Source organism: Trichosurus vulpecula, chromosome 8, assembly GCF_011100635.1.
Source record: "Trichosurus vulpecula isolate mTriVul1 chromosome 8, mTriVul1.pri, whole genome shotgun sequence".
NCBI classification, from domain to species: domain Eukaryota; kingdom Metazoa; phylum Chordata; class Mammalia; order Diprotodontia; family Phalangeridae; genus Trichosurus; species Trichosurus vulpecula.
In genome coordinates, this window is record NC_050580.1 from 217,321,461 (window position 1) to 217,347,416 (window position 25,956).

At 38.4% G+C, this 25,956-nt stretch overlaps 1 protein-coding gene across 1 annotated transcript in view; it reads left to right on the forward strand.

Moving 5' to 3' along the window:
- Window positions 1–417: 417 nt before the first annotated feature.
- Window positions 418–25,956, forward strand: part of HIF1A (hypoxia inducible factor 1 subunit alpha) — a 48,629-nt gene continuing 23,090 nt past the window's right edge. The window contains exons 1-3 of the mRNA XM_036734935.1: window positions 418–917; window positions 24,797–24,987; window positions 25,806–25,951. Of these exons, the coding sequence (XP_036590830.1) occupies window positions 883–917; window positions 24,797–24,987; window positions 25,806–25,951 (372 nt within the window). The 5' untranslated portion in view covers window positions 418–882. The remainder of the gene's footprint in view (window positions 918–24,796; window positions 24,988–25,805; window positions 25,952–25,956) is intronic.

A 25,956-nucleotide genomic window follows, 5' to 3' on the forward strand; every position in this document is an offset into this window, starting at 1 on the left:
GCACCGGACGCCTGAGATCGGCAGCCCGGGCTCACGAAGTCCCGCCCCTAGCAGCTAGGAAAAAGAAAAGAAAAAGAAAAAAACAACAACCGGCGAGGCCGGGTACCGCAGCCACCCCAGCTTTTTTTCTCCCTCCTCTTCCCACCAGACCCCCAGCTGCACCCTAGAGCCAAGCACGAGAACGATCGCAGAACATCTCAGCTGTGCCTCCAGCTGACCACCAGCCGATTGGCCTACGACGGGGAGGGTTGGGGTGGGGATAGGCCGACTCGGGAGCTTCCCATTGGTGCTTGGGGCACCGGCCTCCCCCTCAGGTGAGGCGGGTATGCGCCTGCGCGTTCCTCGGGCTTCCCCCCCCCCCCCCCCCCCGCTCCTTTTTCCTTCCTTCTTTTTACTCTTCCTCCCACCCACTTCTCCTTACTGGCGCGCGCGCGCGCTCGCGGCCTTGCTGCCTGCCCACTTTCCCCCCGCCCGACATCCCCCACCCCCTCAGCCTCCGGTCCTCCCTCAGCCTCCGCCTCCCGAACCCTCAGAGCTGCCTCTGTGGAAAGAGGAGGGAAGCACAGAATCGGCGCTGGTGCGCGCCGGGCCAGGCCGCGCTGACAGAAACCGAAGACACTGAGAGCTAGACTCGAACCCCTAGGGTTTTCTGGACTCTCCCTTCCTCCGGAACGTTTTGGGTTCCTTTTTTTTGGAGGGGGGAGGTGGTGAAGGAGTCGGGGACCGCGTGTGCCCTTCCCCTTTTTAACCGCCGCGTCGGGATCGCCTCTCTCCCTCTCTGTCCCCCATCGTTCTCTCCGTTTTGCCTCGTGTGTGAGAAACCCGAGCTTAAACCGGAGCGGACCCGGCCGAGGAAGCGCCTGGTGGCGGGGGCGCTTAGCTATGGAGGGCGCCGAGGGTGCGAACGACAAGAAAAAGTAAGTAAAGGGGAATCTCGCAGCCTGGCGCCCCTAAAGCCCACCACGCGCAGCCGGGAGGAGGAGGAGAAGGAGGGATGTAGATGTGTGAGTGTAGGGGGGAAGGGGGCTCCTTCTATTCATTTCTCCCTACCCCCCCTTCCTCAGTCGGGCTCCCCCCCCTTACTGTCCACGTCGCCATCTTGGTGTGGGGGGTTGGAGAGCCATTGAAAGTGGGAGTCCGGGACGACTTAGCCCCGGGTCCCCTCCCCCGGCAGCCACCGCGCGGGCGCGCGCGCACTTCCCTCCTCCTGACCCCCTCCCCTTGCGACCCCAGCCTGGAAATCCAGCCTTGGAAAATAAAGCTGCTTTCGCTCCCTCAGGGTCACCATGCTGTGCCCCCGGACGGGGCTCCCTCCCTCCTTCCTCTGCTTACTCTCTCTCTGTTCTATTGAAAATTCCCTTCGGGGGTGTGAGGGTGGGTTGCAGTTTGACCTGGCCGAGCCCTGTAATTTTCTCCCGGGCCTTAGATTTTGCACCCCGTGGTAGTTTAGTGTCAGTGTTCTAAAGTGATTGTGGTTTGTGTCCTTTCAGGCCATGAGTGAACGAGCGAATTGCAATGGTTTTTTTTTTTTAGTCCCCCTCCCACCCCAACTTACTCTGTTTCTCAGCTTTATTTTTTCTGTCAGATTGGTGGTGCTCAGCTGGCATTTATTAAGCGCCTTGTGCCTAGTTAAGAGTGAGACTTTAGCAACGTTACAGAGAACACCTAAAATTGCTCTTTTGTATTGGTGTCAAGTGCCAAAGGAGAACCTAGATGTAGTCAATAGATTATGTTAAGGGAAATGTGATGGATAGTTGAAATGTCCGAAGTGACCAAAGAGCGAAGCAAATAAAACAAAAGCTATAAGCTCTGAGAATTCTTGGCTTTGCTCATTTTCCGGCCGGGCTGTAGTTGTATTAAAATCTTAATAAAATGTCAAAAGGAAATAGCTGTTTTCATGGAACTTCTTGAAAGGTGTAGGAAACATTATTAACTTTAATAAGAGCCAAAGAGTTTTTAAATACAAATATTTAAAGAATTGGAATGATTTTGAACTCAGGCACATTAGCTCCAAAATGTAATTTTCTAGGTGAAGAAATTTTGTCTGTGTTGTGTGTGGCTTCTAGAAGGAAACTTTGCAAACCATTGAAATTATGTTTGATTTCTGTTTTGGTAAACTGGTCTTTAATGGTGAGCCCCTTCCAATCTCTATCTGAAAACGCTATGTTTGCTTCATATTATCATGTTTTGGGAAATGTTATCTTGGCCCTTTTGAAGTAGAAACTTTTGAGGAAGGCAAATAAGGTGTAGATAAACTTATTTAACGTTTTTAAAATGTAAAAAACAGTTCATTCAAAAAGCTTGTTTCCTTCTCTGTAAAATGGGGAATTGGACTAGGTAGCTTCTAACGTTTCTTCCAGCTTTATTTTGGTCTATGAGCCTATGAGAAATTAACACAGAGGCTGTTACAGAAGTTGGCAGGAATGAATTACTATTAATTTCGTAGAAATAATTATAAAGCTTTTGCCTGAATTGGATTGTACATCGCAAGTTAGAGAATAACTTGATATTCTAATTTTAATTTGCGTTAATTTTATAAGTGAAGATGCATTAAGCAAAGTTGTACACTTCCCCTTTGCAAATAATAGCACACTCCATATCACTTTTGTACCAACAACCACTGTTAATATTATGGCATTATCATGAACGAATTGTGTATGGGTCCACTCAATTCAACCGGGATTGTTATGACTGTTAACGACCTTTTTTGCCTTTGTGTCCTCAGGGCCTAGAAAAGTGACTTTCACATCTTAGGGACTAAAAAAAATTGTTGAATATGGAAGTTCCTTTTTGAAAGCTAGTAAATTTTGCATGTATTTGTCTTGGGAGTAAAAGGAAAAATCCAGTTATATAAAATATAACCATACATGGGACATTATTACTACTCCCTCATTTCTAGGTTTTGTGCTACTCTTATAACATTCTTAAACATAGCTGGGTCTAGTAGACTTGGAGAAGATCTTAATAAGTCACCTTATTTAGTCCTCCCACTTAGGCAGATTACCACATCAGACTTTCTAAAGTATATGTTCAGAGTCATGACTATCTTTGTGGATAGAAAGTCCATAATGTTTTTCTAGAACAAGTTTTCTTAATCTGGACCCCTTGTTTCTGTGGATACATTTCAGTGGGTCTGTAAACTTTCAAAGGGGGAAAAAATCATACTCATTTTCACTAACCATCGTTTTGCTTTGTAAAGTATGTATTTTATTTTATGAATTTAAAAACATTTTGAGAAAGGGTTCATAAATTTCAACAACTGCTGAAGGGATCCATGACACACCTTTGTTGCTTCTCACAACTCAAGATACTTAATGTATCTTGAAATAAAATACTTTACTGCTGCAGTTTTAAACCTGTTTCTTCTTGTCCTTCATTAGAAATGGAAAGTTTTAATATATTTCTTTATACTTCAGTGTGCTGTTATTCCTAAGAGTTTGCTATAGCTTCAACTTCTTTAACTTCCTTAAAGGTCTCTATGAATGCTTTTATTCTCTGAATTTGATTCAACATCATCACCTGAAAAATATGAAATTCAAAATTAGACCCAGAACCCTAAAAAGAACTTACAAATATGTAATGTAACACAATCAATCCTTTTTATATTTTTCTACTTTAATGCATTCTTGAATTGCTAGTTTTTTAATAGTAGTATGGTATACACCAGTATTAGTTTGTCCTCTCACACTGGGTCTTTTTCTTAAAATAGTTGGCTTTTTGGTTTCAGCAATGCATTTATTAAGCCTCACTATGTTCTGGCTATTATGCTAAGCTCTGATGATACAAAGATAAAAGTGACAAAGTCCTGCCCTTGAAGAGCTTACATTTTAATAAAGAAGACAACATACACATTTTAAAAAGTATTTGTATAATATATGCAAAATGCATACAAAGTAGTTTGGGGAGAAAATTCACTAGTTAATAGCAAAATACCTGACATTTGCTCCAGAATAATTAAAAATATAGAACCTGGATTCAAATCCCAGCCTTGGGCAAGTCACTTAACCTTTTAAAATATTTTGATTTCACCATATTTATGGGATAGGTGAAATATAAAACAGTCTTTGCTAAATGTGGTCATTTCTTTCCACACACTGAGTGGTGTGCTTAGTAATTGAGTCAAATTAAATTGCTTGACTCATTCAGTAACAATAAACCTCACAACTTTTTACATCTTTAAAAAAATAAATTCAACATATCCTTTTTTTTCCAGACATTTACTTGTTTTACAAGACTTGGACTTGAGTTCACAAGATTTTAACACATATTCTTTAATACTTTATCATGAAAGCACACTTAACACACTAGTTATTAAGCATAACTTTGATAAACACAGATTATAGCCTATAGGATTTCATTGAAATTTAAATTAGACAAGTTTCAAGGCCATTGAAGCATATTTATTTCCATCTCTTGGGCAAATTTCTTAATTTTTTGTGACATGGTGCATGATGGTATCGTAGTGTTTGTTCATCTCCATGTAAGAATTTCTATAATCCTAGAATAACTCAATATGACAACATATTTATCAAGAGATTCATTATTATTTCCCTTTTGTAAGTAAAAAACCTCAAACATTTTTTGAGTGAATGTTTTACAATCTGATGAAGATGCCCAGATCTTACAGGTTTATCTGGATTTTTTCTGAAAGCAGTCTTGGTATAGACTTGAATGAAAACTTGAGTTTCATCAGGAAAAATGACCTTTTTCCAGTCGTTAGTACTCCTGTCCTTATATTGTCTTGTATGGGACAGCTCCTTTATAGCAATGGCTAACAGCCAATTTTTACTAGTTTTTTACTTCTTCTAACTTTGGGAAGCCTAGACAGCACTTAGGAGAAGTCAACAAACTCTGGTTTTGTAAGGATTAATGAGACTTTCACAGAAATAATATCTGACAGTCATTAAGTGTGCTCTTTAATACACATAGCTTTTGCACATTTCCCTGGAGAAATAACTATTTTTCAAGATTACAGAATTTAAAACAACAAAAGAGAGCAATGAAACATGTCTATTTGTCCTGAAATTCAGCACTGAACTTACAGAGAACTAACTAAAGATGGAAAACCAGCTCAGTCTGGTTTTATCTAGTTAAAGTCACACTTTATGAGTCAGATTACTCTCAGTAGAAAGACATAGGCACATAAATAACTATTGCTATTAAAAAATACCATCATTGATATTAAAGCAGCTTTTTCTCTTATTTAAGAGCCTTCTACAATCTGGACCCGGTTATTACTCTGTGCTCAACACTTTCTATATTCCAGCCATGTAAAATGGAATTCTCAGACTCTGGGTTATCACACACCTTGCTTTTTCACAGTCCCCATACCTTGTGCCTGGAGTGTGTTCCCTTCTCATGTTCACTTTTCAGAATCACTTCTCTTTAGTGCTCAGTTGGGACACCACCACCTCTTGTGTTGCATTTCCGTGATTATCACCTTAAAACTTGAAAGTTGAGTTCTGCCAGGGTTGGAGAAGGAGATGGTAACTAGAGAATTTTAGAATGATTGATACTCAGTGGTACCATCCGAAAGGTATGACTTTTAAATTTTCATTATTCATCTCATTTTATGGGTTAATCTGCAGAAAAATCCAGAGAAAAATCTGCCACAGTTTTTTCTCTTCTGTTTACAATATTATATTGCTTCCAAAAGATTAAGACTGACCTTCAAATGCTTATTCCCCAAGCATGTTGATTCTCATTCATTTTATTTTAAAGATATTGTCAGTCTGAATGAAGGTCATTTAGTTCCCTCAACTGTTAGGCCTAAGACTTGACTTTAAAGGCCTTGTAAGGTAACAATGCTCAAAGGACTGTACCATGGAAGTTCTTATTATTTTATGCTAAGTATGATACAATGACAAACTAACCTGGTGTTTGAATGTGACTTAGGAAAAAGTGAGTTCGGAAAAACTTAGGAAACACTTTGTTGATCACTGAATGTAAGCTTCTGGAGAGTAGGAATTTTTAAAAAAAAAATTTTTTGCTCTTAATTTCCTCAGCACATTCCCCAGGCACATTGATTGGTATGTAGTAGTCAGTCGACAAGTATTTTTTAGTGCTTACTATATGCTAGGTAGTGTGCTAAGCACTAGGGATACAAAGAAAGACAAAACTCAAGTCTCTGCTTTTGAGAAACTTAACAGTCTAGTGGGAGAGACAACATGCAAACAACTGTGCACAAATAAAATATAGACAGAATAAATTGCAGAAAATCAATGGAGGGAAAGGCATTAGTATGTGGGAAGTCAGGAAATGCTTCTGGGACTTGAGACTAAATACGAAGCCAGAGAACATGGGAGAGAGTTCCAAGCTTGGGGGACAGCAAATAAAAATGCCCAGAGTCACTAGGTGATATGTCTGTCTGGTGTGGGGAACAAGGAGGCCAGTGAATTGCAGAGTACACTGAGGGGGATGATGGGGTGAGAAGATTGGAAACATAGGAAGGGACCAGGTTTTGGAGGGTTTTAAAAGAAGTGTTAGAAAAATAGAAAAGGGACAACTTGGCAACTAATTGGATGGGGGGGAGGGGCGGAATGAGAAAGAATCAAGAGTCAGGGATAACTTCTAGGTTGCAAGCTTGAGTGACTAGGAACATATTGGTACTCTCCAGAGGATTAGCGAAGTTGGAAAAAGGGAAGGTTTAGGTAGAAGATGATTAATAAATACTTGTTGATTGATAGTGAACTAAAACCTTACTTCACTTGGTAGAGATTATTTCAGTGGTTCTTTGATCTCCCTGATAATGGTATGCCTTTTATCGGTACAGATTGTAACCTTATACATACATATTTTCTCATCCTGTGTGTAGGGCTTTTGTTTGTTATATAGATTCTGCTCAGAGGATCCACCTAGGATGCTAGAGGCTCTAGGTCTTTACCATTACATAGGAAATATAAACAATAGATTGGACGTCTTTTACTTCTCATTCTTACCACAAGTGACCCACTTCTTATGAAGTGAGTATCCTCTTTCTAGATTTCAAAATACAGGAATGTAAGGCAGGGATTCTGTAGAGGGGGTATAGATTGGATTAGATGACCTAAGACATGGCCTTTTTCTAACTCTTGAGATTCTGTCATTAACCTTAATCAGGTGATCTTGATATCATTGGAAATAAACCACAGCCTTCTTGTGCCCATTGTGTACCTTTCCATTGTCCCTGGGATTATCCTCAAGTTTGATTCTTCAAAGATTGTAGTAGTCTAAGAATTACAGTGAACGTAGGGAGAACATTTCTATTAAACATTTTTTTTCTGCTGGGGAACACTTTGGGATTGTGAAAAGCACTTTGCAATTTCTTATATGCAGTCTCTCTTTTGGGAATCTTTGCTTTTGGACCCTGTGTAATTCAAATCCTTATTTGAAATGCTTTGCCACTTAATAGCTTTGTAACCTTAGGCAAGTCCCTTAACCTTGCTGGTTCACCATTTTCTCACCTGTAAAGTAAGGTGGTTTTATTAAATGACCTCTTAGTTCTCTTTCAGCCTAAGATACCCCTCCTATCAGGATGTATCCTTCAGCAGGTATCTTGTTCTTATGACTCCCTTTTTCATTAATCAGAGAGTGGTGAACTAACAGCTTACCTGGACCTCCACCAAATTATTTGAATAGACTCAAGTCTTCTGTTTCTCCTTCTTTCATCCAACCTTCCACATCGCAGATAGAATAATGTTTCTTATGCATAGATCTGGTCACATCTTTCCAAAAATAATTCAGTTCTTCTACCTTGCCTACTGAGAAAGCTTTCCACAGTCTGGTATGGTCCTGTCTTCTAGACTTATCTCATGTTACTGATATACATAAATGCTTTGCTTCTGCCAAACCGCACTAATCCCTGACTCCAGAGCACACCCTATCCTCTTCTCTCTGTGTTGCTGTCCCTTAATTGTTTTTTTACCTTCTCTCTCACCTGGTTGAATTGCTCCCCAAATTTTAAAGCCAAATTCAGATGTTATCTCTCCCATGAAATCTTCACGGATATGCCCAGTCAATAACAACCTGTTTTATGCCTTTTAAAATTTATTTATCACATAATTTTGTTTATTACATGATAAAGCCATGTACTTGTTTTTATGTTTTTATCCTTTTACTGGAGTGTAAGATCTAGGGATGTAAGGCTTAAATCCTTATTTGAAGAGAGTCTTTTTAGGTTCCTTTTGGCTCAAATGGGTCAGTTTTTTGATAGTTTTTTTTATAACCCACAAAAAATGAAAAAGTGTCAGTTGTCTAGTTGTGAAGATGTGATCTTCCCTAGAGAATCCTATGTGAACAATTGCTTTGTTCCATTCTCACTCTTGTGAAATATACCTTAAACATATGTTAATCATTCTCATTAAGAGATTAAGTATAAAAATCAGAAAATAGGTATATGGTTTGGCAGTTCACTTCTCTTGATATTTATATTGTCCATGGGTTTTTTTTTTCCTATCCATTTGTTATCTGACCTGCCCTCAGATCTTTAAAAATAGTCCTTCGGAGATTTCAAGATCATGTCATCTCCATCACAAATTCCTCAGTGTGTACTTGGGCCCATCCAGTCAGTCAGCCAACTAACATTTAAGTGCTTACTATAGAGATCATTTCCTATACTATGCTTACATGCTATTTCTTTTGAAGATCATATCCTTCCTTTAAAGTATAGTTTAGCATTTCAGTTGATCTGTAATCTCATTGGTCTGTATACTTCATCTGTGTCAATAGCAACCTTTCTGTGTTGTTCTCATTCTTTATGATTTTGTCCATCTTCCTATAAATTTTATTCATGGAGTCTACCCAAAGTGCTTCCGCTAGATCCCTTGACGTGCAAATCACTTAAGATTGGTCATTCTTCATTGCTATATGACTGACCCATCTTCTTTACTTGGCCTTGTATTTCTTTGATGATATCTTTTATGGAACTTCTCTGCTGCATTTCCTCTTTTCATTAGTAATATGCAGTATTCTAAAAAAAAAAAATCTTGGTAGCAAGTTCTTTGATAAAGTTCTCATTTCTAAGATATATAGGAAACAGAGTCAGAGTTATAATTTGTTCAGTCATTCCCTAATTGATGCATAGCCTTTCCTTTTCTAATTCTTTGTCACCATGAAAAGACTGCTTTGCATATTTTCCTCCACGAGCCCTTTTCCTCACTCTCTTTAGGGTATAAGTAGTGGTGTTGTTGGATTATTCCCCAGTTGACAAATGGTTAAAGAATATGAATGGGCAGTTTTCAGAGGACATTCAAGCTATTATCAGCCATATGAAACATGTAAATCTTTAATAATTAGAGAAATACAAATTAAAACACCTTTCAGATAGACCCTCACACCCATCAGATTGGCAAAGTTGATAAAAAAAAAAAAAGGAAAATGACAAATGCTAGAGGAGCTGTGGGAAAACAAGGACATTAAGGCACTGTTGGTGGAGCTATGAACTTATCCAACCATTCTGGAAAGCATTTTGCAACTGCCAAAAACAATACCACTACCTGTACCCCAGAGAGAGAGGAAAAGGACTTATGGTCAGAAATATGCATAGCTACCTTTTCATATGAAAGGTGGCAAAGAATTACAAAATAGGAGGCTGTGCATCAGTTAGAGAATGACTGAACAAACTATGGGGGGAGGTGTGTGTGTGTGTGTGTGTGTGTGTGAGAGAGAGAGAGAGAGAGAGAGAGAGAGAGATGGAGGGAGAGAGAGAGAGATGGAATGCTGTTGTGCTATAAGAAATTATGAAAGGCATGGTTTCAGAGAAATACGGTTACACTTGTGTGAACTGATACAAAGTGAAATGAGCAAAACCAAGAGAAAAATTTATATAATAACAACAATATTATAAAGACAAACATTTTTGAAAGACTTAGGAACTAAATTAGCACAGTGGAAACCAACTGTAGTTCCAGAAAACTTATAATGAAACATGCTGAAGTGAGGGACTCAGTACAGATTGAAGCATTTGTCTCTTGGACATGACTAATGGAAGAATTTGTTTTGCTTGACCATACATTTTTACTAGGTTTTGTTTGTCTTTCTCAATGTGTGGGATACAGAGAGAATTTGGAACTGAAAATAAAATTGAATTTAAACATACATAGCATCCCACTGTGATGCCCACTGTAGCTTTTTAAATCTTTGCCGAATTTGATTTTCCATACTTTGTGACCATCACCAGAAGAATAAGTGTTAAAAGATATGGACATTTTCTTAAGGAGAAGCTTAAGATTGTTAAAAGCATTGCATAATTTCCCAAGTGTGTTCTTCTCTCCTATTCAATTCTGGGCACATCTCATCTGTCCATCAGTAGTGTCTTAACTCAGTATGCTGACCTTCCAACTTTGCGTGTCATCTCTTGGACAATAGGCATTCTTCATCCATTTTTTTTTTCATATGTAGGTAGTTAGGCCAAATTCCTGAATTACTTATCTTATTTTGGAGGCCTCACAGTCTTCTGGAGCTTGACGTAGTGAGCAATGTCATCTGCAGATAGCATCTGTAAGACCTCATCATGTATCAAGGTGTATTTGAGTGATCCCCATCCTATCTGCAGATAGTTTGTTTTGAGTTGTCCGTTAAAGTTATGAGATTACAAATTTTCATTGTCAATAAAATTCATTTCTGTCTCTGCTTCATAAATGGCGTAGACTAGCATATGGTTACTCTGCCTCTCGGAACACTTAGTATACAAAATTGTAGCTTTGCAAAATTGATAAAGGAGGTGTTGGGTTTTGAAATGCAAAATTATTCATCTGTTTAAAAAAGACTACATTTTTTTTGTTCAGACTCCTGAAGGGATAGTGCAATTAAGAGCTTCTCTAAACTTAAGCTGTTTGCTTTTAGAGTACCATCCGTTATTTGAAGTTTTAAGAAATTTTTATTTTGGGGGGTTACAAGAGTACTGAACTGGGGACCCTGAAGTGTTCTAGTCTTAGCTCTATTATTAAATATTTGTGCAACCTTGAATAAGCTATTTCCCCTCATTGGGTCATATAAAAGTAGCGGTTTAGACTGAGTTTTTAAGTTGTTTTCCAGCAGTAAAATTTTCTGAATCTAGTGAATGCCTTTGGGGAATGTTAGAATTTTTTAAAATTCTGAAAGAAAATAGCCTTCAGCTTAACCTTGAGTTTTTTTTTTAAATTTTAAGCAATTGTGATAATTTTGCTCTCTGAACCTAAGTTGAAATAGACTTCTGAGTCATCTATGCCAAGCCATGTTCTTGAACCAAAATTCTCTTCCACACACCTGGCAAATGGTTATCCATCTTATTTTGCTTGAGGAACACTAGTAAGGAGGAACCTTTGTATAAGAAAGTAAGCCCATTCTCCTTTTGGAGTCCTGATTTTTATGAATTTTGTCTTTAAACTGAACCCTCTGAGGCTGAGCAGAAGTCTAATATTGCTATTTTATATGACACTCCTTTAAATACTTAAAAACTATCATGTCCACACTATGGTTTCCACTCTACTGCCTAAATACTCTCAGTTCCTTTGACTAATCCGAGTGGCATAATCTCAAAGCCCTTTTACTGTCCTGGTCACTTTCTACTACATTCTCTCTAGTATGTCAGTATTCTTGTTAAAATGTGGTTGCTTAGAACAAACATACTATTCTGGATACAGGTTGACCAGGTGTAGGAGAGAGAGGTTATGGCTGCTAATGGCTGGCCTCATGATTGTTAGAACTGAACAGGCTGATTTAGCTGTACTGTGAGTTTGTTTTGGGAATGGCAAAGCTCCAGGTTGTTATATTGTGTATTGAATGTTTTGGGTTCCTTGCTGTTATGATGAAGTGGACTGACTGGAAAATGGCTTGTGGGCTATGGTTCTCTGGTGTCTGAATAAATGGATTACTTCTTCTACCTTCTATGTGGAGAGTCTTGTATACTTTGTGATACAGGACTACATAGGAATTTTGACATTTATCATTTACATTGTTATTATTGCCTTACTGGCATACCAGGGCACAGAGTAAGTTGGTAGAGTCGTTTCATTATAGTCCAGTACACTTTGCATCTAATAGCCTACAATCATATTTGCTTTCTAGGTTGCCAATCACACTGCTGATTCTAGTCCACTAAACTGCAGATCTTTTTTTTTAGTTTCTTTTTTAATCATTATTTATTTATTTAATATTTTTAGTTTTCAGCATTAATTTTCACAAGAGTTTGAATTACAAATTTTCTCCCCATTTCTACCCTCCCTCCCACTCCAAGATGGCATATATTCTGATTGCCCTGTTCTGCAGTCAGCGCCCCACCCCCCACCCCCACCCCCGCTTCTGTCACCCCACTCCACCCCCATCCTCTTTTCCCTTACTTTCTTGTAGGGCAAGATAGATTTTTCTGCCCCATCTCCTGTATATCTTATTTCTTAGTTGCATGCAAAAACCTTTTTTTTTTGAACATCTGCTTTAGAAACTTTGAGTTCCAAATTCTCTCCCCTTTTCCCTCCCCACCTACCCTCCCTAAGAAGGCAAGCAATTCAACATGGGCCACATGTGTGCAAGATCCTTCCACAATACTCATGTTGTAAAAGACTAACTATATTTTGCTCCTTCCTATCCTATCCCCATTTATCCAGTTTTCTCCCTTGACCCTGTCCCTTTTCAAAAGTGTTTGCTTTTGATTACCTCCTCCCCCTATCTGCCCTCCCTTCTATTGTCCCCCCTTTTTTATCTCCTTCCTCCTTCTTTCCTGTGGGGTACAATACCCAATTGGGTGTTGTTCCCTCCTCAGGTCAAATCCGATGAGAGCAAGATTCACTCATTCCCCCTCACCTGCCCCCTCTTCCCTCCCAACAAAACTGCTTTTTATTGCCACTTTTATGTGAGATAATTTACCCCATTCTATCTCTCCTTTTCTCCCTCTCTCAATATATTCCTCTCTCATTCCTTAATTTGTTTTTTTTTTAGATATCATCCCTTCATATTCAACTCACCCTATGCCCTCTGTCTCTCTGTATATGTATATTCCCTTCAGCTACCCTAATACTGAGGTATCATGAATTATACACATCATCTTTCCATGTAGGAATGTATAAACAAAACAGTTCCACTTTAGTAAGTCTCTTGTGATTTCTCTTTGTTGTTTACCTTTTCATGCTTCTCTTGATTCTTGTGTTTGAAAGTCAGATTTTCTATTCAGCTCTGGTCTTTTCATTGAGAAAGCTTGAAAGTCCTCTATTTTATTGAAAGTTCATATTTTGCCTTGGATTATGATACTGAATTTTGCTGGGTAGGTGATTCTTGGTTTTAATCCTAGCTCCATTGACCTCTGGAATATCATATTCCAAGCCCTTCGATCCCTTAAGGTAGAAGCTGCTAGATCTTGTGTTATTCTGATTGTGTTTCCACAGTACTCAAATTGTTTCTTTCTGGCTGCTTGCAGTATTTTCTCCTTGACCTGGGAGCTCTGGAATTTGGCGACAATATTCCTAGGAGATTTCTTTTTGGGATCTATAATTTCTTGGAAGATGATATCTAGGCTCTTTTTTGATCATGGCTTTCAGGTAGTCCAATAATTTTTAAATTATCTCTCCTGGATCTATTTTCCAGGTCAGTGGTTTTTCCAATGAGATATTTCACATTGTCTTCCATTTTTTCATTCCTTTGGTTCTGTTTTAGAATATCTTGATTTCTCATAAAGTCACCAGCTTCCACTTGCTCCAATCTAATTTTTAAGGTAGTATTTTCTTCAGTGGTCTTTTGGACCTCCTTTTCCATTTGGTTAATTCTGCCTTTCAAGGCATTCTTCTCCTCATTGGCTTTTTGGAGCTCTTTTGCCATTTGAGTTAAGTCTATTTTTTAAGGCGTTATTTTTTTCAGTATTTTTTTGGGGTTTCCTTTAGCAAGTCATTGACTTGTTTTTCACGATTTTCTTGCATCACTCTCATTTCTCTTCCCAGTTTTTCCTCTACTTCTCTAACTTGCTTTTCCAAATCCTTTTTGAGCTCTTCCATGGCCTGAGACCAGTTCATGTTTTTCTTGGAGGCTTTTGTTGTAGGCTCTTTGACTTTGTTGACTTCTTCTGGCTGTATGTTTTTATCTTCTTTGTCACCAAAGAAAGATTCTGAATCTGAGACGGTTTTCACTGCCTGGCCATGTTCATCCCAGCCAACTACTGGACCTTGAGCTTTTTGTCAGGGTACGGCTGCTTGTAGAGTAGAGAGTACTTTGTTTCAAGCTTGAGGGGTTGTGCTGTTGTTTCCAGAGCTATTTCTACACAGCAGGCTCTGCCATGCCAGTGCTCCTCCTCCCCCAAGAACCACCAACCCAGACAACGACTCAGATCTTAAGCAGGCTCTGCACTCCAGCTCATATCCGCCACTTAATTCCTCCTATCTGGTGGGCCTGGGGCCAGAAGCAACTGCAGCTGTAGTTCTGTCCTCAGAACTGCACCACAACCTCCACTGCCCCCACAGTGGTGGCTGGACCAGGAACTCCTTTCACTCTGTTCCGGCAGCTTTTTCCCCTAACCTTCTCTGTTGTCTTTGGTGTTTGTGGGTTGAGAAGTCTGGTAACTGCCACAGCTCACAGATTCAGGGCACTAGGGCCTGTTCTGCCCCGCTCTCAGTCTGGTTGGTCTGGGCGTGGCTCATGCTGGGCTCTGCTCCTTTCTGTTCCGAGCTCCGTGTGGTAGACTTTACCATCCAGGCTGTCCTGGGCTGGAGCCCTGCTTCCCTCTGCCATTCCGTGGGTTCTGCAGCTCTAGAATTTGTTCAGGGCCATTTTTTATAGGTTTTTGGAGGGTCCTGGGGGAGAGCCCTAGGCAAGGCCCTGCTTTCCAGCCGCCATCTTGGCTCCACCCCCAGATCTTTTTCAAATTGCTATTCTAATCATGTATTTTCCATCTTATACTTGTGAACATGAGTTTTTTGAACTCAGTTATAAAACCTGACATTCATCCCTCTTAATCGTATTAGAGTTAAGAGTTCTAGCCTATCATGAGCATTTGTAAGGGTTCAATGTATAGTCTTAGGTATAATGACCTCAGTATACACCATCCCTATTATCGATAGAAGTGGAAGAGTTTCAGACTTCTTCAGAGCTCTGGCATTGTTTACAGCCACATGTAGGCACTTTAGAAGTAAAGCTTAGTTTCAGAACACAAACACAGGGCTTTGGTTCAGCTTTTTAAATATAAAAAATTCATTGATGTACCCCCCAAAATGCCAAAATGTAATTTTTAAAAATAACCCATGAAAACATGTGGCTGAATTCCCTATGAGTGTGCACAAGACATACATGTACCTACCCACAGTCATCCACATACTACAGTGGAGACTTAAAACTAATCCAAACCTTTGTGGCCAAGAAGCATTGAAATGTATTATCTTCCATCTTTTGCGGACTAGGATTTACTCCAAATACTTTGTAATAAAAAATATAACATCTTCCCCCAACAGATATCCTACTCTGAATGGGCCAGCATAAATAAACCTAGGAAAAAAGTGGACTACATACTTAAATTTAGGACAGTAATTAATAAGGTTTATCATAATTCCAAAACAAGAAACAAATCTTCTTGCTCATTCCACTGTATTTTTCTTAGACCAAGATTGCCCTTGCTTGAATGTATCCATTCATTTTGCCTTTCATGAATTTTTAAGACTCGGTGAACAATTAGAATTTATCTTCCTTCTTAAAGATAACAATTTCTCCTCTTTTAGTGGAGTCTTCAAGATGAATTCTAAAACAACAACCCCCCCCCCCAAAAAAAGGAGTAAAGTCTAGTCCTTGATAATAAATCTGCCCCTTGTGCTGTGCACATTTTCCCAAGAATTTCAGCATGGCACAGACAGGATGCTGGGGAGAGAGCATTTTGAATCTTGTCTAGTAACTACTTCACTATCACTACCAGCTTTGTTTCATGTGTAGATTTTCTTGATACAAATTGTAAATTATCTTTAGGCATGTAATAAATTGAAACATTGGGGGTTTGTATTTGTTTTGCCTTTTGGCATTTTTGCCCAAAGTTTATTTCTTCTGTGTTGACAAGAATAATTCATTTTAAATGAAGCATTATTCAACATGATATATTGGGAAGAACATTGGGTTTGGAGTTAATTGACCTGTGTTTGAATTCTGAACTCTGATGGATGTTTTACTACCTTTGTGGTTTTGAGCTGCCAGTTTCTTTCTTTTGGCCCCAGTTTTTTTCATCTAAATCAGGGCTGTCCAACCTTGGGTTATCTTAGGGCCGCATTAAAACAAAATAATTATTGGAAGGCCGCACCCAGAATAAAAAATGCAGTACACTAATAGAAAGTGGGGGAACATACATCAATACTACAGGCAAAGGCGCAAAGTACAAAAGCAAGCACAACACAACAAAGCAACAACAACAGTATAAAGGTAGGTGCATACTGACTAATTTGCATCATACAGACTGAACGCATCCCACAGATCAATTGAAAATTCCATGAGATATGTCCCTTCCATAATACTGCTTAAAAACACCAAAGAAAATTAACACCAACGAGATTATTTATTAGTGATGAAATTAAAAAATCTAATACGCATTCCATGCAAATTGTTATTTTTTTTTCCACTCGTGAAAATTAAAACCCATAGGTGGGCCCCCATGGGCTCTCAGGCTGAATTTTGGACAGCCCTGATCTAAACGAGCCAGTGGGATCAGGTGATTTCCAGAGATACTTCCAACTCTAGATTCTGTGATCCTATATATGACTGATTCAGAATTATTAAGGAACTCTTGCTTTGAAGAATAATCAGAAATTAAGATGATCATTTCTAAGATTTTATTCAAGTTATATCCCATTTTTAAAATTGGGGTAAGAATTAAGTGTAAACTTGACTTAATCAACAAGCATTTATTAACCATCCACTATGTACCAGGCACTGTGCTAGGAACTGGGAGACAGACAAAAGTGAAACAGCCCGTCCCCATAGGAGCTTACCTTCTATCATGGGCGAGACATGTGCACCAATAAATATACAAAATAAGTAAAGTTAATGAGGAGGGAGCTCTTGTAGGAGGTGGCACTTGAATTGAACTTTGATATACAGTGGGGATTCTAAAAGGCCAAGGTGGGGAGAGGACCTTCCACATATAGGGGGAACAGCTTTTGTAAAGGCATGAGATGGGACTTGAAATGCTGTACGTGAGGACCAGTAAGAAGGCTAATTTAACTAGACAGTATTGTATTTGAAGGGAAATAATGTTTATTAAGTTTGAAAGAGGTAGGCTGTAAAGGGCTTTAAACGCCAAACAAAAGAATCTGTGTTCAATCTTAGAGGTAATAAAGAGACACTGTAGTTTACTGAGCTGGGAATGACCTGTGCTTTAGGAATACTTGGGCAGCTCTGTGGGGAACGGTTTTGCAAGGGAAAAGATTTAATGTAGGGAGACCAATTAGGAGACTTCTGCAACAGTCTGGGGAAGGGGGGCGGTAAAGGCCTAAATTAGATAGATAGATCCATAGATAGATAGATAGATAGAAATTACTACACACGGATTAAGATTGCCATCAAATTCCACCATCCAGCATCTTACTGTTTTCAGTTTCCAGTATTTAATGTTATTAATTCTGGGTTTATAAAAATGAGTAGTGTTTAACTTTATAATTTATATGTTAACAGTACTATGCAACATTAAAAAAAAAAGTTTAACCTGGGAGAACATGAATTGTAGCAATGAAAACTAACTAGGCAAGATTACTCCTTCAGCTCTAGCTCTTGTGACAACCTTAGGAGTGGTAATAGGATAGTAACCAGTTGCTACCAGTCTTCAGTAGTCTGGATGGGCCAGATTTATCCCTGAATTGCTCAGACAGACTTGTCATCTCATATCATATGACCAAACACCCATCTTTAGGATCGCCTCATAAAGTCTTGGGTTCAAGATTATTGTGTGTTTACAAACCCAAAGAATTTGGCAAAATTAATACTAAGTTAATGTATTACATGTAATTTTAGAGACTAGATGTTAGTGTAAATTTATTCAGATGTAAGCAATTAGATATGAATGAATATTGCCAAGAATCTGAGGTAGGAAATCCTTCTTAGAATCTAGCAAATCATTCACATCCTAGAAATTTGAGGAAATCATTTTCCTTAATTTTGAGGGTTGCTAATTAAGTATGCATGAAGAGCTGACTACAGAGCCTGGAAGATGACTTCAGTTCAAATCCAGTTTCTTACTAACACTAAGATGTGACCCTAGGGCAAGGCACTTACTTAGTGTTCTAGGTCTGAGGTGTTGAACATGGGGCCAAACAAGATTAAAATGTAATTGGGAAGTGTTTAACAAAATGATCAAAATGCAATGCAACATAAATGATACTGATTTGTGGTTTTCTAAGTCAATAGACTTAGAAATTAGTCTTCTTAATAAGAAGGTGCCAGCCTGCAGGTCTGATGCCTGTCTTTGTATCTCTTATAAGCTTAGGTCTAATAGACCAAAATTCTGTAACAATAATAAGCTCCCTTAATCCTTTCTGTTCTGGGAATAACTGGCATAAAGAATAGGTTTTAAAACCCATTGGAGCAGAGAGTAAGTTACCAAGAGAGTAGAAAGAAAAAAGAGAGGATATAGGATAGAAGCTTGAGGTGTATAACCACAGTTAAGGAGTGTTGCTATAAATAATGAATAGGCAGGGCAGTTAGGTGGCACAGTGAGCACCAGCCCTGAAGTCAGGAGGACCTGAGTTCAAATTCGGCCTCGGACACTTGACACATTCACTAGCTGTGTGACCTTGGGCAAGTCACTTAACCCCAATTGCCCTGCCTTCCTCCCTCCAAAAATTAAAAAAAAAAGAATAGGCAAAAACAATGGAGATAAAATGTTCAGAAAGGTGGGAAGCAAACCAGGAGAGAATAGTGTCAAGATAATACAGGGAGAAGAGAGTATCCTAGAGTAGAAGGGTAGTCAACAGTGTCACATGCAGAAATGGTTGGGGCACATTTGAAAGAAGAGAAAGTAGAGCTAGTAAGTGAAGCTAGTATTTTCACATCTAAGATGTGAATGAGGGAAGGACAAAATCAATATAGACATACAGAACATATATACACATATATACATATGTGTGCATGTATGTTCTTTACCCTATCATCTTGACTATTTCTGTGCCATCCTCAGTGGCATAAATCCGCCAAACCCATCCATGATCAAGGCTAACAACCTTAATGCTTCAGAGCTCTTTAACCAGACCAACTTACACACTATCTCACAGCTCTGTTTCCATTATTCCAAGGCAGTAGTTCTCAGACGTCTTCGTGTCATATATCCTTTCTCAGAATAATGTGATTAACAAGGAAAAATTATATTAAAATACTTATCAGATATTTTTTAAAACCAAGTTCACAGAACCCAGGTTAAGGCATATTGTTCCATATCACTCTACATAGCTAGCAGTCTCTGAGCCTTTTCTTGCCGGACCTTACTGTAGTATCTTTCTTTCCAATCCAGCTATAACTCAAATACAAATTCTGACTCTCAAGCACCTCATGAATTTGCTTTTAAAATTAGCATAAAGGCTGTCTTATCTTTTCTTTAAACTTGCTATAATAATATTCAAACTTAAATTATGGCATTACTCACATTACAGAAAATTCTTTGCTCTACTAAAAGAATTTGCTAAAAGAGATCCCTTAAATAGCTCCTCTATTAACATTTGAAAGAATTTGTTTGGCAAACAACTTCTCAGGTAATGGGGCAAAACTAAATATGCTAGTACTTGTTCATGTTTTCCTTTTAGTATTGTCAAAGATAATCTGGTCCCTTAGTTCCTTGGAGGCAGGAACTGTTTGGGCTACATGTAGGCAAATTGCTTAATAAGTCCATTTGGTTATAGTTTGCTTATTGCTGTATCCTTAGTTCTATTTTATGTGATCTTTTTTCCTCAGTAAACTTGCTAGCTCTTCAAGAATGAGGACTTTTAAAATCCTTTTGTACTCCTTCTCTAAGATTTCTAGAATAGCGCTCTGTTATTTGTCTGCCGCTATATTCAGTGCAATTATTTTATAACAAAGTAGTAAAATAAGAATTCTAAATCTCTTATGCCAACTTGAAATTTTAGTATGCATTTTTAGGGATTGGTTTTGGGTGAGGGTCAGTGCAAAGTGCATATAAGAAAGGTCCTCTGGTACCCTGTCATGGTATGAAGGTGGCACATTGAGTTTTCAAAGGCAAAGAGCAAAGGGTCTGAGAAATTCTTACCAAGCTAGAATGTGTTTGAGTACAGACATGGAGTTCTTGTGCTCTACATAGATAGTCAGAAAATCTCTCTGCTTTTTCTAAATGTTTATAAACTATCTGAACCCTATTTTAATAGGACATTATGGAATTTTGCCAGGAAATAAGGTCAAGCTTATTGTCCTAAACGTTGAAGGAGTTCAATTGAATTTTTTTCTCCCCAACTAACCCATGAAGTTATGGAAAGATTGCACAAGATCTAGAGGCAGATTGAATTGAGATAATATGAATATGTTAAAGTAGTAGCAGCTTGTTTCTAGGCATAGTATCTATAAAAGTCTAATTTATGTCTCCTTGAGAGAAGGGAGATTAGATTCTTCAATTTAGTTTGTTCTGTAACATGTCATTAGCGTAGATTGTTTGAGCCTTTTCCCACTTGTAGTTTTTTAATTTTGTGGGTTAACACAGATGCTGTTAAGACATAGGTTCTGGAATTGGTGAGTTTTTAGTAACCTTTTATGTTCACCAACATCTATTTTGTCAGTGTACAGAACTCTGTATACAATCCTAATTATTGTTTCAAAACACCAAGACTTGTGCAGTTCAAAACCCTTAGTAAGAGCTAATATACCACCAGTCACTCACTAAACTGTATATACCATTAACCCTATACCCCAAAGAGATCAGAAAGGGAAAGGATTGACATGTACAAAAATATTCACAGTGGCAAAGAATTGGAAACTGAAGAGCTGCTATCAATTGGGGAATAGTATATGTGAATGAAAAGCATTCGTAAAGTGCGTATATGCAGGAGGAAAAAGAATTACGTTAACACAATTTTTAAAAAACCAGGAGATATACAGAAGGAAGTTCAAAAGGAGGATACCAGTAGGACAGTGTTGGAACTCCCTTGTTGCATTTGAAATTTTAAAAAACAGTAAGTTATACTTAGTGGTGATTCTTTGCTGCTTATGTACTTTTTTGAATTTCTGTTTAAAGTACAGTTTTTCAAAGAAGGAAAAAAAAATTTAACTCTCATTTTCTGCCCTGTCTTCTCCAGGATAAACATCTAGATTTTTTCAACAGATCCTTTTATGGCATAGTTTTCAGACTCCTCCTCCCCCCCACACTCCCTTCCATACATCTCACATGCTGCTTTCTATATGAAGCTTTTCCTGATTTCTTCAACTGCTTTTTCCCAAAATTATCTTGTATCCATTATGAATATGCCTATATTTGCACGTGTTGCATCACCCATCTAGATTGTAAGCACAAGGGCAGAAGAACTATTTGGGTTCCCTTTCACCTTTTCTGTACATGGATGGCATGGTGCGTGGCACAAAGTATGCATTTGGTAAATGCTTGTATGCTGATTTGGTCACCTTTTTTCTGTACATTTTGTCATGTCAGTGTTCTTCAAATGTCACATTGAATTGGACAAAAATACTATTCCAGATGTGGTCTAAGTGGGACAGAATATACCAGCACTCTTGATGTCATTTACTCTGCACATTAATGCAGTTATTGGGAACTTAGTGAGCTTGTAGACCACTAAAATTTCCAAGTCTTCACATAAACTTCTTCCTACACTTTTTCCCTGTGCAGTTTGGTGGACCTCCAGGAACTCCTGAACTGCCACCATTGTGCAGCTAAGGCCACAGTTTTCTTTGCTGTTCTAGGACGCTAAATCTACACAGCCCTGGTCTCACAGAGACTCTGGCATAACTGGTAGCACCTCCTCACCAAGGACAAATCCTCTTGAAGTCAAGAAAGGAGACCAGGGTCTTTCTTAGAGTCCCCAAAGCCCAGAGTTTGAGTTCTATTATAATATATAAAGCAACATGGTACAATGAAAAGAGCTCTGTCTGAATTTGTATTTGGAGGATATGAGCTCAAATTCTAGCTCTGCTACTTACCAAATTGGGCAGCTTACTCCTAGGCCTCAGTTGTTCATCTGTAAAATGAGGGGGGTTTAACTAGATTCTAGCCTCTAAAGTAACTTTAAATTCATCACATAGGTAACAGAATGATATTCCTACAAGTCTGATTGCTTCATGTCTTTTTTTTGTTCTTTATAAAAAATTATTATTTATTTTTAACGTAATTTTTAAAAAATTTGAGTTCCAAATTCTCCCCCTTTCCTTACCTCCCCCACCCAATGAGAAAGGCAAGCAATATATCAGTTACACATTTGAAATCATATAAAACCTACTTCCATGTAAGCCACATTGTATCCCCCCAACCCACCTCCCCAAAAAAGGCAAGAAAGTGAAAGTGAAAAAATTATACTTCAGTTTGCTCTCAGAATTCATCAGTTTTCTCTCTGGAGGTGTGGGTAGCATTTTTCATCATGAGTTCTTTGAAATTGTCTTGGATCACTGTATTGATCAGAGCAGCTAAGTCTTTCAAGAAATTCATTGGCTCCTCTACCTCTAGAATAAAATTTAACTAGATCACCTGACCACAATAAGTGAACTGAATCTCTTCTTCACTATCAAACAGGTTTGAGTTAGGAAGAAGATCATTGTTTTTGCATTATTTTGAGGGAGAGAACACATAAAAGAACAGAAGATGGAAAAAGCTACAAGGTAGGGACAAAGTGAGGAAGAGTGTGAGTTCTTTCTGACATTGCAAGTGAGAGAGAACCTTGCTTAGGTTCTATTAGACCTCTTATTTCCAAAATATTTTTTACCTGAAATGGCCTTACTCTCTACTACTTACCTTATTGTACAAGCTCAAACTATCATCTTTCAAGGCTTACCTCAGGTATTTTTCCGTAAGACTTCTTTAACTTCTCAGACTACCCTCCAACAAAATGCTATCAACCTCTTTGAATCTTTCCTATACACCTAATCATTTTCCAACTTTCATTTTTTATATTGTAACAACAGTGTTACTAGCAGCTGCTGTGGGGGTGTAAGACCAATAACACCAGCACACAGGAGGGCTGCTAGTGCAGGTTCTTTGATCTGTTTTTCTAAAGGAAAGCAAGTTTAAAGGGGTTAACAATCTTACTTTAAATATATGCATCATTTACTTAAATTCAGGGGGGAAAGTCAGCACCCAGAACTTCAGAGAAAGTACAAACAGAAATTGCAAGCAGGGAAAATAACAGATCAACAGATAGGGCTTCTGTCTAACCAAGACAATACACACATAGTTACCAGAGAGAGAAACACCAACATCCCGATTTTCAAAGCTGGGGGCTTAACAGCTACCCAAAGTCTCATTCCCATGAGTGAGCCTTCAAAGCAAAACCTCACCTCAGAGCATATGTACTGTTTCCAATCAAAGACTCTTGCTTCAAACCAAGGCAAGACTCAATCAAAGGCACTTGATTGCCTTCGTGCTGAGAAGCACTCCAAAAGAAAAAACTGCAAGAAGCCTGATTTTGCTTGCCATTACATATATACGCTCTATCTCTAGCTCCCCATCAGGACAATATAATCAAGACACTATCACAGTGTCTGTAGGATGTCCTTAGGATAAAAAGAAAAGACATGTCAAACAGTACTAACCCACATAACTGCTGTACTGGCTAGTTCCGAAGTGTGACGACTAGGGGCTCAAAATGAGTCAGTCACTCTTCACTGGGAGTTAGTTTGATGCAATGGAAAAGATTTTGAATCAGAATTTACTACCACCTTCAGTGAGTCTCACTTCTTTAGACCTTGATTTTCTCATCTATAAAATGAAGGGTTGGACTAGCTCAAAATCTGAGTACTGTGAATGAAGAAAAGTGTTGCAGTGTTCTATTCTTGGTTGATCTCGCTCCACAGTTTTATCAACAACTCAGAGAAAACCATAAAAAGTAAGGTACCTAACAGAATTGTGGATGATGGGAAGCTGGGGATATTGGAAATTGGTAACATTGTCCCTTGACTTCATGGACTTTAGAAGCTTATGGAAAAGACAGTACAAATACACAGATAGCTAAAACAAAATAGAATCTCAGGTGCAACAGAAAGGGTAGAACATGCTGTGAATTTCAGAGAAGAGACAAAATTGACAGCACGAAAAATGGATAGAAATTGGACAAACAGAACTAAAAGAAGGGCATTCCTCAGGTAGGAAAATTTTTAACAAAAGCATACTGTCCTTGTCAAGACATGCCACTTTTATAGTTTAGATGCCAAATAGGAAGCATCGTCTTCATTCTACAGGGTTAGTATAGTTTAACCTCAGGTTTCTTATAGAAATTCCACACATTCCTAGCTGGCCTGTCCACCTGTACTTACTGGGTGCCATGGCTAGGAACTGAATGTCTCTTGCCATCCCTAGGATTGATAACACCTTCCTTCCCTTGGAATCTATGTATTTTTTTTCTGTCCAGACCTGTGATTTTATGAAACACCCGGAGAGGAAACTCCCTCTGTCAGTGCTGATTAACAACAATTTTTCAATTTATAGTCTTAATTACCTAGGCATGGGTACTGAGAGGTTGTGACTTGTCCAGAATCAAATAGCCATTGTGTGTGTCAGAGGCAGGACTTGAACCCCCATCATCAGACTGCATGTCCAGTTTTTCAGTCCACTGTGCCAAGCTGCCTCTCCTTCACATTAAGAAGAATATGAGGTCGATGTTATTTAAATGACAAAAGTATACTGTTTATTTTAAAATGCATACATTTTTAAGAATCTAAATGAGCAAATGTTTTGTAGGATTAGCTCTGAACGGCGAAAGGAAAAGTCTCGAGATGCAGCCAGATGTCGTAGAAGTAAGGAATCTGAAGTTTTCTATGAACTTGCTCACCAGTTGCCTCTTCCTCATAATGTGAGCTCACATCTTGATAAGGCTTCTGTCATGAGGCTTACCATCAGTTATTTGAGAATGAGAAAACTTCTAGATGCTGGTAAGTAGGTAATCCTACAATGGTTTAATGTGAGTGAAGGCTAGAAAAAGTACCTCCTTTTGTGAGCTGGTCAAAACTTTAAAGGTGTACAATTTTATTAAGAGTTTGTTTCTTCTAGCTGACTTTCCTACTTGAAATTCATCTTTTTTCTTTCATTGAAATTGTTTTGTTTTTATTTTAGCCTTAGCAACATTTTCAGTTTTTTAACTTATTTTGCAATATAAGTTTTTGACCCTCAGATTTGAAAGTTTTTCTCAGGTAGTGTAAAAGCTATGAAATGAGAGAGAATTGCACGGTAGAAGAAACTTTGTGTACTGCTTGGTCCCAATTAGTGCAAGTAATGTGTTCTGTGAGGTGGCCATATTATACAAATGCACACTGCATATTTTTGTTGGGCTGGAACCTATTACCATTTTTCACCAAATTATGACTTCAAATAGTGCAAAGTCAAATACATACAACCACTTCAAAGGATTCATTATTTATATTAATTTAGGGACCGTATCTGTACATATGATCGATATGGTATATATCATACTACAGAACACTGGTACAAATCGCTGTGACTTTGTACTGACTTAGAAAACACAAATTAGCATTGTCTGTGTTGTATAATATTTTTGTATCTTTTGCTAAGCATTTCCCAATGATTTAACTTTGCTTTTTTATTTTAGACTTCTAAAAATAAAACTTTTTTGAGCCTTTGATATCCAAAAATAATAGCTTTTGGGTACCAAGATAGCAAGAAGCAGTATCGAATTTAATGCGTTGTAGTTAGGTAAAACTCAAGTAATTTTATTTTAAAATCTTTTTTATAGGTGATCTGGAAGCTGAAGCTGAAATGGAAGCACAGCTAAATTGCTTTTATTTGAAAGCCCTAGATGGTTTTGTTATGGTTCTCACAGAGGATGGTGATATGATTTATATGTCTGAAAATGTGAACAAATGTATGGGATTAACTCAGGTAAA